The sequence below is a fragment of the Rattus rattus genome, chromosome 3 (genome assembly GCF_011064425.1).
Source record: "Rattus rattus isolate New Zealand chromosome 3, Rrattus_CSIRO_v1, whole genome shotgun sequence".
NCBI classification, from domain to species: Eukaryota; Metazoa; Chordata; class Mammalia; order Rodentia; family Muridae; genus Rattus; species Rattus rattus.
In genome coordinates, this window is record NC_046156.1 from 222,523,301 (window position 1) to 222,537,589 (window position 14,289).

Here is a 14,289-nt window from a genome sequence, read left to right on the forward strand (position 1 = left end):
GCAGCTTTGGGTATTTCAGTCTCACCTTTCCCTCAGTTCAGATTCTACATGCCCACCTCCTCTGTGTCTGTGGTTAATAAAACATTATAACCTACGTGGTTAAAAGTACAAATGTGTGTATAGATCGCTATAGTAAGCAAACCATGTAATAAGCCTTACATCTTAATAACTTTCAAACGGCCTCCCTGCACTGTAGTCGGAATGGTATTGAAGGATCTCTTTTCAGCGGTTGTGCACTAGAACCCGGTAGGTTTCCCATGACGCCTTTCGGGTCCTGGAAGAGCCGAGAATCAGACACCACGCCGGGCTTTCTTTCCCCTGCATTTCAGCTCAAGGCCGCAGGGCTGACGCTCCACCTTCTCTTGCAGACCAAACCTTCATACCTGGCTGTTGATTTTCCAGATGCCACAGAACAAGCTTCCAATGGTTGCGGACACTGTGACTTTACACTGTACACCACGCCTAATCAGAGGGAAGAGTACCTGCTGCTCAAGCTTTTCAAAACCGCCTCTGGAGGAAGAAATCAAGTAGGTAGATAGAAAGAGACGAATAGAAAGCACCGGATGGAGTCTTCCGGTGAAGGGCCTAGGCTGGCGCGCATAACTTTAAAATGGAATTTACAGTAGAGCTGAGGTGGATTTGCTGATAGCCAGTTCAGGTTTGCTTTGCCATTGGCTGCAGATGTCCCCTACCAGAGATCCGGGGGCTTTGTCTATGTTCCAACAGGGAACCCGGAGGTTTATCGAAGTCAGTGAGAATCGCTTAATTCAGAGTAGCAGCGCCAAAAGTCGGGCAGAGGTTCCACCCTGCTGAATAGCGGTCTTCCTCTCTTATTAGAATTTCAGCTAATTTTTCTGATGGGTTTTTTTTTTTTGACTTGGTTATTATAGAAATTATATAGCTATTAAATAAATTTCCCAAAATGTCTGAGAAGTGTCCCAAGCTAGTTTTTGTGGACCTCCTGCACCACAAGATCTGCTAGCCCTGGGGTTCTGAGACGAAAGATCCACTGGGCATCCCTCAGAGGGTCACCACGACAGTTAGTGAGATGACTGAGAGGCATGAGGTCCAGAAGTGGGGACTAAATGGGCTACATAATGCGGGGCTTACACGGCCAGGTCACAGGGCTGTGGAGGAAAGGTCAGCTGAATCTAGTTTCTATAGAAGAGTGCTTGTTTGCCCAGATTTTGACAAAGTGTTTGTTAGAACTAGAAAGGGCTTGGAAATAGAATGGTCATAGCTGCAACTAAAGAAGGAAACCAGGCTGTGGTGCAATGGCAAGTTGGGGGGTGGTCCATATTAGGAAACCCTGAGGGAAGGTTGGTGATGGGGCTCTGTTCACCTTTCTCTTATTTTAAGGTTCACCTTTGTGTGTGTGTGTGGTGGTCTGTGGTATGTGCGACATGTATATGTATCTGTGTGTCGATGTGTCTGGGATGGATCTGTGTGTGTCCGTGTAGTGTGTACATATGGTGTAGGTGTGTGTCTATGATGTGTGTGGTATGTATGTGTGTGTGCTGTGTTTGTGTGCTGTGGTATGTATGTGTGTGTGTGTTACATGTGAGTGTGTGTGTGTATGGGGGTGTACGACATATGAGGGGAAGTGGCTGGCGGTTCAAGGATATGTAGTGTGTGTTTATGTGGTGTGTGTATGTATGTATGTGCTGTCTTGTGTGGTGTGGTGTGTGTGTTACCTGTGTCTGTTGTATATGTGTGTGTGTGTGTGTGTGTGTCTTGTGTGTGGTGTGGTATGTGTATATGTGTGCTGTCCTTCTGTATGGTATGTGTGTGTGTGTGTTACATGTGTCTGTGGATGTGTATGCTGTGTTTGGTGTGTGTGTGTGTGTGTGTGTGTGTGCTGTCCTTGTTTGGTGTAGTATGTGTGTTACTTGTCTGTGATGTGTGTGTGTGTGTGTGTGTGTGTGTGTGTGTGGTGTCAGAGGTCAGCAGGAGCATTCAATCCTGAACGGCGACGTCGTACATGTTCACTGACCTGAAGAAGCTACAACTGTGAAAATGAGGAGAGTCATAGAAAAACATAGTTTGTGTGTGTTTAAAATGCTGGTTTGAAACAGAGAACATTTTGCCAAAAATATATAAATAAATCTATATAATTTCCAAATATAATAATAATAACCCATGGTTCCTAAGAGCAGTGTGGCTTTAAAATTCAGACCAAAGGACATGTCCCAGAATGGAGTCTCCAGCTTCTGAGTCAGTGAGTGAGGAGACAGCATGCGGGCTTCTGATGGATCAGTAGCTGGTGTTGACTGGATCACTGACTTTACCTCCATCCATCTTACTAGGCTCATGCAACTGGTTAAAAAAAGAGGCCAGGGGTGGTGCTAGCCCATGCCTTCAATCCCAGCACTTTGGGAGACAGAGGCCAGCAGATCTCTGTCAGTTTGAGGCCATTGAGTTAGGAAGACAGCCAGAGTTGTTAAGCATAGAAAACCTGCCTCAAAAAAAAAAAAAGAGAGAGAGATGAAGATGAGGGGGGAAGGAAGAGGAAGGAGAATTTAATCAATGTATGAATAGCTAGGTCGTGGAATGGCTAGGTCCAGCAAAAGACCAGAATAGAAAGTACTGGAAGTGAGGGAAATTTTAGACAAGAGGAGATCTTCAGAGCCAGGTAGCTCAGCTTATGGGTCGTGGCAGCCAGATGCCACATGGCAGGAACTTTAGGAGGGATCTGGAAGACATGGCGCGCGGTGGTAAACAGAGAGAAAGCATCACCTAGCCATCTTAGTCCTGGACCCTTTGCAGCTCATTCTCCTGTAGGATGAGACCGGCTGCGGGCTTACATTTGTGCCTTGAATTGCTTGGGTAAAAAACATCCATAAGTGGGCTGGCAGCTTCTGCTGAAACACTATCAGTTCTGTTTTGTATGATGAAAAATAAACCCACAGAGCTCTTAGGGGCATCGTGGTGGTTCTACCGTGGTTTAAAACTCTCTCCAAAAAGAAAAAAAAGCCAACCATCTTGTCTTTGTCTTACTCTTAGGTCAAAGGTGGACCAGGTACAAGACATAGTGACAGGCAACCACAGTCATCAAGATGGTTGTCAGCTCAACAGAGGTGCCCGGGACAGAACAGCCTGCGCCAGCTCCCTGGCACCAGTGGTGAAAAGATCATTGAGGACAAGGCCCTGATCATCAATACCAACCCTGTGGAGGTGTACAAGGCCTGGGGTGAACCAACTGGAACGAGACTGGAGAGGCCAGGTACCTGGGGTGCTGGTTTTGCCATGCCTGTAATCAATGATTTTTAAATGTTTTTGGCTGTTTGTTTTGTTTAATTTTGTGTGTATTTTATTCGCTATATGTAATGCCTAGTACCAGAGAGGTCAGAACAGGACAGCAGATCCTGAAATTAGAATTATGGATGGTTGTAACCCACTATACGGGTGCTGGGGATCTAACCTGCAAGAGCAAGTCTTAACCTCTGGCCATCTCTCCAGCACTTACTCTTAAGACCTGTTATAGGAGGCTTAAAAATTACTATCAAAAGTAATTTTAATCTGAAATGTAATCTTCTTTTATCACAACCATGCTCTTTCATATTCCTAGATCGGTATGTGTGTGTGGTGGCGCAGGCATGTGCACGTGCATGCAAAGTGTGCATGTGCGTAGTGCCAAAATGTATGTGCATGTGCACTTATCTACTCTGTTTGGAAACAGGGATGTCTCACTGGCCTGGAATTCACGATCTGTGAGGTTGGCATCGTCAGTGAGCCCAGGAATCCTCCTGTTCCATCATTCCAGAGCTTTTTAGGCTTACAATGTTTACCACTATCCCTAACCTCCCATTCTGTGGTCTCTGGCACTGTACCCCTCATGTCCCTACGCCAGCAAAAGTGCAGTAAGCCCTTTGCTGGCTGAGTGAGATCCCAGCCTCTTCATAATGTCAGTGGCATTTGTACATTTCAGAAGCAGCTGCTCCCCATCTCAACTCCCCCTAACTCCATTCTGTGTTTATTTGTGTTTCTAAATCTAGACCAGAAATTGTTTGTCACGTCTCTCCTAAGTCGGCCAGGCAGCCCGGTGAAGGGCAGTCGCGGGCAGCGCCTGCCAGTGCAGGGTAGTTGGGGTGCAAAGCAGCTGTGGGAGCGGAGCAGCCCAGCACAGGGCAGCCCTAGTACTGGGCAGCCACGGGGGGGTGGTGAGGTGCTGGGTAGCTGGGGTGCAAGGCAGCCACGGTGCGGGGCACAGCCTCATTACAGGCAGTCGCCAATACAGCGAGAAAGAAAGTACAGGGCAGCTGACGGTGCAGGGCAGCGTCGGGCAAGGGGTTAGGCTGCTTCTGAGGTAGTTTGCCCTCTAAGTGACCCAAGCTATTTTCCACAAGAGGATGCCTTGTGACGCAATTAAGGAGCACGATGATGTGGTATGTTTATACATAGTGAGAAGTCATGAAACTCAAAATATTTACTTTGGAGTTTGCTTAGTAAATACATTCATTCCACATAATGGAGTAAGGGCCTGTTGGAGGGGTAGTGTGGCATTTGTTATTTATTGACACACAAAATATGGTAATGATATATCTTTTCTTTTTATACTTCAGTCCAATAACCCATTTAAAAATCGGTCATGTATATGCACATACCTAGGGATTTCAAGGGTTTTGGATGTATAAAATTTTGGCACCCATGAGTGTGTGAGGCTTTACACAGAAGAGCTTATGTTATTTACTAAGATATGAAAAAAAAAATCAGTGCCAGTTTTTACTTGCTTATATGCAGATTTTTTGCTTGTTTTTTCTGGTTTTGTTTTTCTTTTTACTATGATGAAAGCATAAGATTTTTTAATGCATTAAAAATTTTGAAGAAGCCAGGTACGGGGACACACCTATAAATCTAATTCTTGGGGAGATGTGGGACATGAAGATTCTAGAAGTTTACAGGCAGCCTCAGTGTGGTGGTTTGAACGAAAGGGCCCAATTGACTCATATATTTGAACATTTGGTCCCCAGTTGGTGTTGGGAAGGATTAGGAGGTGTATTTTGTTGGAGGAGGTGTGTCATCAGATCTGCGATATGCTCTCAGCTAGTGCTCCAGTGCCGCGCCTTTCCTGCTGCCATGCTCCCTCATGATTCTAGCCCCATGGAAACCATGGGTCCCAAATTAAATGTTTTCTTTCATGTTGTCCACTATGTTGTATCACAGCAATGGAAAAGTAACTGAGATACTCACCTAGTAACTTCAGCGTCAGCCTGGACTGGGTGATCCCTCAGAAACTTTAAAAAAGTTAATAAAGTTTACCTAGCATGCACAAAGCTATAGGTTTGAAAGCAAAAGGAAAAGGAGGAGGAGGGAGGAGGAGGAGGGAGAGAGAGGGTATTAACTGAGTTCTACAAAAAAAAGAAACCCTTAGTCCAAACCTTTATCATTCTGTTAGAGCTAGAATTAATGCCTGAGTCCTTCCTGATCATCAGTAGTGGAAGGCACATTATGTGTATCTTACTTAGGGCCAAACAATGTTGTTGGAGTCATGGGCCACCTCTGCTCATCCCACAGAGCTTGACTACAGAGCCTACTGAAGCGATACACTGGTGCCTCATATGTGTTCCCGATGTTGTATTTTCAGCAAGCTGCCTTACGATGTGACCACAGAGCAAGCCCTGACATACCCGGAGGTGGAAGAATAAACTGGAGGCATCTATTGAAACCTGAGGAAGGTCACCTGACAAAGTCTGAAGTTCCATCATTTCTTTCCTCATCTGCTGCCGTGAGTTGACTATAACGACTTTTAGCAGCCTCGCTGAAGTCCTGGGAATATTACTTGCCCCTGGAGTAAAAGACAGGATTTCCCTTGTGTTGTGTTTGCTATTTAACGCTAGATCCAGGCATGGTGATTATGAATATGAGACCAGAATGGTCTCTATAGCAAGACCCTCATCTTAAAAGAACAAAACAAACAAATGAAAAACAGAACTGAGGTGGCCTGCAGAATGATTTTAATTTATAGCACCCTCTAAAGAAAGAGCACTACTCTGGCTAGGGCCACAACCCAGTGCTAAAGGGTGTTAGTGGCAGCGAAGCCCTGTGGATACAGCATGGAAACCCTGTGACTCCATCGTGATCTCACTTCATGTTGAATTTTAGGGCTGAGCTTTGGGTTGACTGGAACAATTTGTTGGTTCTGCTCACTTCGCCTTTTTTCCATTCTTTTTTTTTTTGTCATCCATTCCATGGGTAGTTAGGGATTGAGGTATATAGCCAAAGTCCTGAAGAACTCCGATCCGTGAGAAATTTCCTGATGCTGCCAGAAGAAGAGCTGTTAAAGGTAGACTCTCAAGGAGACCCACCGCAGCTTCTCCCAAGCGTTCTGAGCCAGAATTCCTAAGGGACGGTTGTGTACCATTTTCCTCCCATGTGACAGCCACCTGTGTGTAATGGTTATTCAGGGCGTCTATTGAAGCTAATCTAGAAACTTTGACACCATTGCAAATGGTATTAGAACGCTTGAGGATCAGATGCCTATTTTTCTGCACTAAAAAAAAAAAAAAAAAAAGAAAAACAAAAAACAAAAAAAAAAAAAGCTGTGTGACATGTGATGTTAGGTGGTCATATTCACCTTTCATTCATTAATACTTGGTTAAGAAGTCATGTCAGGGGCTGTGAGAATTCAGTGGGTAAAAGATATTTGCCACTAAGTCGTCAACCTAAGTTTGATCCCTCAAGACCCACATGGTAGATAAAGCAATCAATTTCACAAGTTGTCATGTTGAATTCTACACTATGACGTGTGTATACATACACATGCTGAACAGACCCACAGATAAGTGACATAATTGTTAAAAAAATTTAAAAGCTAAAAGATGTGCTTGTCTGAAGCTGACCTAATTTTGCAGAAAATGTAAAATGTAAAAAAAGGATGTATACTTGAAGTTAAAAGCAGCCACAGCTCATGTGAAATGATCTTGCTCCCAGTGATTGTTGGAAACCTCCTATAATATATAAATGAACCCAGCCATTGTGGTTTCGATGGCTTTGATATCATTGACATGACAGCCGGAGGTCAGATCAACTCCAACTAAAGGAGGAACTTGGGATCCGTGGCTAAGGTTCTGTAACACGCAGCCCAACAAGCTGTTTGAGGGAGAGAATGAGCATCTATCATCAATGAACAATTATTTATCAGAGACCTATCAGGAATTCAGGTGAGGAGGTCCCCTTTTGCAAAAGAGCACACAGGAGGATGGATAAGAATGATGTTCTGTGCATAGAACTGAGCCTGGGCTGATGAAGGCTGCAGGAGCCCCATGAGGCCATGTGCCTTTAAAGTAATGCCACTGGAGAATGAAGGAACGGAGAAGACAGATGTTCCACCAGGCCCTGTTCCCACCCCCACCCCCTCCATCCCGCTGCAACGCAGTCCTTCCCTGCTTTAGGATCTAAGCGCCTCACAAAAAACACTTTCCCTGATATAGACACACACTCAAAGTATTTGAAAAGACAACCCAAGAAAATCATTGTTTTGTTGAACCAAGATGGTAACTATATTTTCCCCAAATTGTTTTCCAACTGGGAAGAGTTTGCTTTCTCTGCAAACAATGGTAGAAATGATGCATTCTTTGGGAAGCTAGATCCCCTAGCTTTGTATTTTATAGGTGATCCTGTGTGATTGCACTCTGCCCTATCTGGACGCCTCTTCCACTGCTCACATAAGAGTTCACTCTGTTGCTTCTTGTTTCCTCCTCCTAACCCCTGTCACTATTGACCTGAAGACATAGGAAAGAGCCGCTGGCTATCCTTGTGCATTCAGCTCTGAATGGACTTTCCATCCTGGCTTCTGTTCGATCTCTTGTCTGCAGCCGACAGAACTTATGCGACGTCAGTGACTCTGTCGTCCCTCACTTGGATGGGGGACTTCCCATGCCCCGCGTCCACAGTCCATTCAATGATTTCACGCTGTACTGAGTTCAGCCTATGAGGAGGTTGCCATAAACCTCTCACAGTGGGAAGTTTCCGCTTCTTCAGAGCCACTCTAGTTCTTCACCAAGCAGAAACAATATTTCATGTTCCCACAAACCTTCAATGACCTTAACCTTCCCTTTTCCTTTATGTGTCTGTGGACAAGGACTCGGCAGACCTGACTGGTCAAGATCATCAGATCAGCCGATTCTAACCCATAAAAAGATCTGCCTGTCTTCGTCTCCCAAGAGATAGAACTTTTTACATACCTTGGCCTTTTTTCAGTTAACCCTGCCGTCTCTGTTTCAAGATTAGCCTCTCAAATGGACCATCCTTTTTTCTTTCACCATATTTAATCTGTTATTGCCTCTTCATTCCTCAGCACCCCAAGTACAAATGAGAAGCAAAATTTAGCTGAAGGATCTGTATCACTGAGGGAGCATGATGATCCCTCTCCCATAAAAAAATGAGTTGCCCCACCCAACCCAGGGCTGAAGGAGAAATCAATTGTAGTATAGAGGTCTCAGGTGCTCCTCCTAGAAACCACAAGCTGCGTGAAGATTTCTTGTGTAAGAAACACTTGGAAACTGTATAGAACAATGTGTGTGTCTGTGTGATTACACCTGTCTTTTACCCCACACTCAGATCCGGCACCACAGAGCAAGGTATCTGGATAGATATCTTTAACTCAGTCAGCAAAGTGCGTCTCTTCCGGGCTTGCCCCATCCTAGGTCATCACACTCGGGGTTGATGGCCTCTTCTGAGCCCTGGTCAGCAATCTCTACTCCATCCAGTTCAAGGCAGGTAGTCCCATGCATGCAGACACACATCCCAACTCGTGCGCCCAATGTCCCAGCCACTGCGACACTCTGTCTTGAAACTCACTCAGCCACATGTAGGAAGAACACACAACACAATAACCTCTGATCCGATTGATAAGACATAATTGCTCACCCAAACACAAGCAAAGCCCTGTACACATCCATCCCTTAAGAACATTCACATAACAACCTGTGTATGCGTGGCTAGAGGGAATTCTTGTCATCCGCCTCCCATGTTCTCTCTCGCTTAGGCTTCCTCTCTGCCTCCTGCCAGCTCCGCTCTTCTTTTCTTCCTAAAACTTTTCTCCCTGCCCATCCTTTTCCCTTCTCTATGCAATGACAGACCTCAGGCTCTATCTTGCACCTGCCTTCTCACCTGGTGTATCCCATAGACTAAAAGCACACATGTACATATTACATATTACTGTACATTATACTACCCACACATATACTACATATATGTATTATGCTCCACAACATATTATATATGCTACATATCACATATATATGTATGTGTGTGTGTATAAAGTTCTTAAGATCAATTTTCACAACATACACAAACACACACACACACACAGTCACTACATGTATAAGCATGACATAAAAGCATATTATTGTCATGTGTATGCACGCATGCAGAAGAGAAAGAGGATTTGGACACTGTGTGTCTTCCTGTCTCACTCTTCTACTTTATGTTTGAGACATACCTCTCATCAGATCTAGAGTTCATCAGTTTGGCTAGGCTGGTTGACCAAAGAGCTTTCCCAGAATCTGCAGGTCAGGGCATGCTGCCACACCTCCATGTGGTGCGCCTGACATACACACTCTGGTGTTTGTGTTTCACCCACAAGGCCATCTCCCCAACCCCAGGGAATTCTTCATGTTAACATTTTCATTTTTAAAGCTGATAACACTGTTAAGAACCCGCCCATTTGATCATAATGGTCACAGGGCCACAATACATTTGTTTCATCCTGTCTGAGGGCCAGCTTGAGGTCCAGCACCTAGAACATACTGCTTGATAGAGCCACCCTGAAGATGGTATAATGCGCCCCTGAGCTGGAGGGGGAGGACTTGTTGCAGGTGTTCTAGGCAGTATTTCAAACTTATTTAATAAGGTTACCTACTACAAATTTGACTCCATCTAACACTTTTTCTTATGGAAATATTTAGCTGTGTGATGCAGAACTGGAAGAGAAGTTTATTACGGACAAACACACGGACTCCAGGACCGGGCCAGCAACTAAAGAGTTTTATATTCCATAGAAGAAATCATCAGACACATTTAGTAAGTGGAGGGGTCAAAAGGGGGTCCTGGCCCCAACTGTGGGTCAGATATCCATTCATCGGAGAGGCTCTGTGCTCTTGTGTGGTCTGTTTTTAAGCCCGTAAGCTTCCCACAATTCTCTGGCCTTGGACCTTAGGAAACTCCTTCCATAAGATAGCCAATCTTTAAGGATGCAAATGTTACAGGAATGGCCAAACCCAGGAGGCGACAAGTCCAGGATTTTGCCCACCACCTTAGAGCTGCACTGTCCAGCCTGGCCTGCGCTTCGCTTTTTACTTATGCCATTTTCTGGGTGAAGAATGTTCTTTCTTCCTCTTCGGTAAGGGGCTACATCACTTAATCTTAGTCAAAAGGCCAGGAAGTGAAGTGTATTCAGAGAGTGGGGTAAAAAACCACAGGTTAGCAGATACAGAACCTCTCCTGCAGGGGTTGGGCTGCCCTGTTTGAAACCAGCTTTAGAATTTTGAATTGGAAGTTGTGTCAGAGTTTCCTGCAAGATCCTAATCAGCAGCCAGCACTCACTCCACAGTGACTGACGCAGGAAGGAATCAGTCTTGGGGCTTTTCATCCTTATGGTAAAGAGAAGTCAGGCACCAGAGTTGATTGCTAATTGGTTTAATTTTAAGCTTGGGGATGCAATTGGAATTAAGTCTGTTTGTGGGATTTCAATGTTTTTTTTTTTGGTTTTGGTTTTTGTTTTTGTTTTTTTTTTTTTTTTGGCAAGACTATCTCTTGTTAGCTAGCTCCAACTGAATTCAAATTGCATTCCTGTTTCTGCTTTCCTCCATGCACACACACACACACACACACACACACACACACGCATGCACTTCCATACTGTACCACGGCATCACCTTAATTCAGTCAAATATTATTATTTTCTGCTTTGGGAGGTGGGAGTAGAGAGTTTAAGACAATACTCTATAGTCAAGCATTCTAGAAGTTTCTAATGTAGCTCAGCTAGCCCAGACTCACCTATAATCTTTGTATCTGTTTCATGCTGCAGTGTGATTACAGATAGCGGAGCCACCTGGCTTGGCTGAATTAGCTCAAAAGGCAACCTTTCACTTAACAATTTTAACTCTTTGTTGTTCAAACAGGGTCCTGGATGGTTCAGAAACGTATTCCCAGGCCACCCAGATCAAACCTGCTCCTAAGGATCCCAAAGATTCAAGGCACACCAACATTCCGAAATCTAGATCTTATAGTGAGAACCAATGGGTTGTAATCAACACTAGAGGTCACATCACAAGCACTTACCCTTCAAAAGTCAGACACTAATATTTCAAACCCTCCCTTGACTTGGGGCAAATTGTCTGCCTGGAAGTCCAGCCTTTTTTAAACGTTTTCATAGTTAAGGGGGTTTGGAGGAATGAAGGACCCAGTTGACTTTCTTGCAAAGGCTGAAACAGAGCGATGTGTTTATAAAAGATAAAGAGAGGATATGTTCTGGTTTCACACCAATGTTGTATATAAAAGGATAGAGAGGGGATTATATTCTATGGAGGTCTGAGAAACGAGGTGCCAGCGGGCCCATGCCCTGAGGGACCAGCCATTGACCACATGACAGTGTAGTATAGGGAGTTTATTCAGGGGCATGGGGGAGGGTGTTGGGAGAGTGAGAGAGAGAGAAAGAGAGAGAGAGAGAGAGGGGAGAGAGAGGGGAAAGAGAGAGGTAGTAGAGCCAGCCATGAAATACAGAAAAAGGGGAGGGAAAAATGGGGAGAGAAGGGACAAAGGGACAAGAGAGAGCAGGAAGAGGAAGGCAAACAGCCCCTTTTTGCAAGAAGCAAACCTGGGGTGGAGCTTAGACAGAATGCTAACAACTTTCATCTATTTGTTCATCACAAGCTTTCAATATGAACCAATTAAATGAGTGGATCTGAGTTCTATCAGTCTCCTTTCTGTAGGTCCCCAGATCAATTTCCAAAAGTGTCCAACAACGAATTGCTCTCCCACAAAATAACTTTGTAAATGAATGAGTAAACATGCACATTTCATATTTGACCTCGGATGAGAAACATCATTTATCCCCACTAGATATGGTCATTTTAGTTTGCACTTGCGGATGGAATGTCGGCGCAGAGCGAGGTTCTTCTCACGGTGGCAGAGAGAAAAATGTTTCTGTGTTCATTTAGTCTGCTGGGCCAGAGTCTGCTCCATGCTAACAAAATTGAAAACAGGAAGTCCTGGGACAGGGTTGCGACTGACTGAAGCGCCTTGGTGCTGGTTAGAGCAGATGTAACAGGACAATGCGTCACCAGCCCAGTCTGTCTGTAGTCTGTCTGTTAGTCTGAGTGAGGAGGCGTTTGTGCAGACACACAGCAGCCGCTGCCTGACCGCCAAGCTCATGGCTGTGTGTTTGCTCCTGGCTCTCTAGAAGCCTGGCCAGAACTTCAACATCAACTCTTAAGACAGACATTTGCAAGCGATTTACATTCTCTAATGAACAGGATAAAGGGTGACACTGGCCACCTATAATAAATCCTCCGTTTAGAGACAGCGGCCAACTGCCTGGCCTGTCTCCAAAGAGAACTAGAACACAATTACCATCCTGTGGATTTTGTTCTCAACTCCCCACCAAAAGGGGGGCACACTTCAAGATTCTGCCTTTCAGTCTTTTCACCATCTCTCTCTGTCTGTGTCCTTCCTTGAAACTAGTCCTTTAAAAAGCAATCCATAGTCTTTACTTTAAAATTAAGCATGTCTATCATGAGAAACTAGCATTCCTGGCCATAAACAGAAGCTTTGGGAGAAAATAGATGTGATGGCGCTAGGCACCCAGCCCCATCCGCTGCTCACCTAGTGCTTCTCTGAGCTCAACACTGCACAAATAGGATGTGGCAGCATGTACGTAACCTCGGTGCTCCAGGGGCGGAGGTGGAGGATCAGAGTAGCAGGTTAGACTGCGCACTGAGTTCAAGACCAGCCGGCACCACATGGGACCCTTTCTTTAAGAAAATAAATTCAGTGAACACAGACAGATTGGATGCTCTTCCCTTCCAAATCTCTACATCTGAGGCTACTTCAGTTAAAAACCCAGTCGCTCCTGGTGCGTGACAGACGCCTCTAATCCCACTGCTAGGAAGGCTGGAGGCAAAGAAGAATGCTGTGGGTTTGACCGCTGACACAGCAAAGGCTATCACATACTATAGCAAATTACTATTTATAGAGGGGAAGGGAGAGAGAAAGAGAGAGAGGGGAGGGAGAGAGAGGAGAGGGAGAGAGAGAGAGAGAGAGAGAGAAAACCATTGCCCACAATTGGCAAGTTTCTATGAACTGTTAAGAAAATTCAACACTAAACAACCCTCAGGCTACTTTCACTTTAATCCTAGCACTCAGGAGGCAGAAGCTGGTGGTTTGCTGTGAGTTCAAGTCCAGCCTGGTCTACATAGTGCTTCCAAGCCAGCCAAGGCTATGTAGAGAAATACATCTCAAAAATAAATAAGGAAACAGCCTTTCATTAATTTTACAGATTAAGAGATTAAATTAAATTGACAACAGAATGGACAATTAAGATTTATGGTCCAGAATAAGCCCTCAAATTTACTCTTAATGCATTTAATTAGGGGCTAAACCTATTTAAATTGAAAATATGTTTTCATGGTGCACAGGATAACTTCACCCACATGGCTAAGTGAATTAAACTGGATCCCTTCTCAAACCCCATCTGAGCTCTCTCAAAATGAATCACAGAAGAGTTAAATGTAAAGTCAAAGGTATAAAATTCTTGGAATAAGATATATGAATGAAATTTCATGGCCCTGGAGTAAGCTGTGATTTTACAGATAGGACATAAAAACACAGAAGCTTCAACAGAAAGAAATGCATGTCCCCAAAGTTGACAGTTACTGTGACTAGTGCCATCAAAAGTTAACTTTGCAACTAAAAGGGAGTAAGACGAGCATTTGTTCTATGTATTCTAAATTCTGTATTTTTGCATCTAAAATGCACAGTCCTCTGACTCCATTGGGTTTTGTGTGGTTTTTTGTTTGTTTGTTTGAGGTTTTTCAAAGGCAGGTTTTTCTTTGTGCCCCTGGCTGTCCTAGAACTCAGTCTGTAAACCAGGCTAGCCTCAAACTCATAAATTCCCAAGTTCTGAGGCTGCATACACCACCATGCCCGGCTCAAATGATCCAGTCAATTTTAATATGAGAGCCAGGGCACAAACAACACAGCAAGAAAGGTGCCCATGGAATAGGAGGACGATTTGTGAGGGGATGTGTCTGGTAGAAAGTTAATATGTGCAACATATGAAGAATTCCT

At 44.5% G+C, this 14,289-nt stretch overlaps 1 protein-coding gene across 1 annotated transcript in view; it reads left to right on the forward strand.

Moving 5' to 3' along the window:
- The first annotated feature begins 257 nt into the window (after positions 1 to 257).
- LOC116896097 (ras GTPase-activating-like protein IQGAP2) overlaps positions 258 to 14,289 on the forward strand; it is a 42,527-nt gene continuing 28,495 nt past the window's right edge. Inside the window, exons 1-3 of the mRNA XM_032897069.1 lie at positions 258 to 527; positions 3,076 to 3,223; positions 3,996 to 4,165. Of these exons, the coding sequence (XP_032752960.1) occupies positions 258 to 527; positions 3,076 to 3,223; positions 3,996 to 4,165 (588 nt within the window). The remainder of the gene's footprint in view (positions 528 to 3,075; positions 3,224 to 3,995; positions 4,166 to 14,289) is intronic.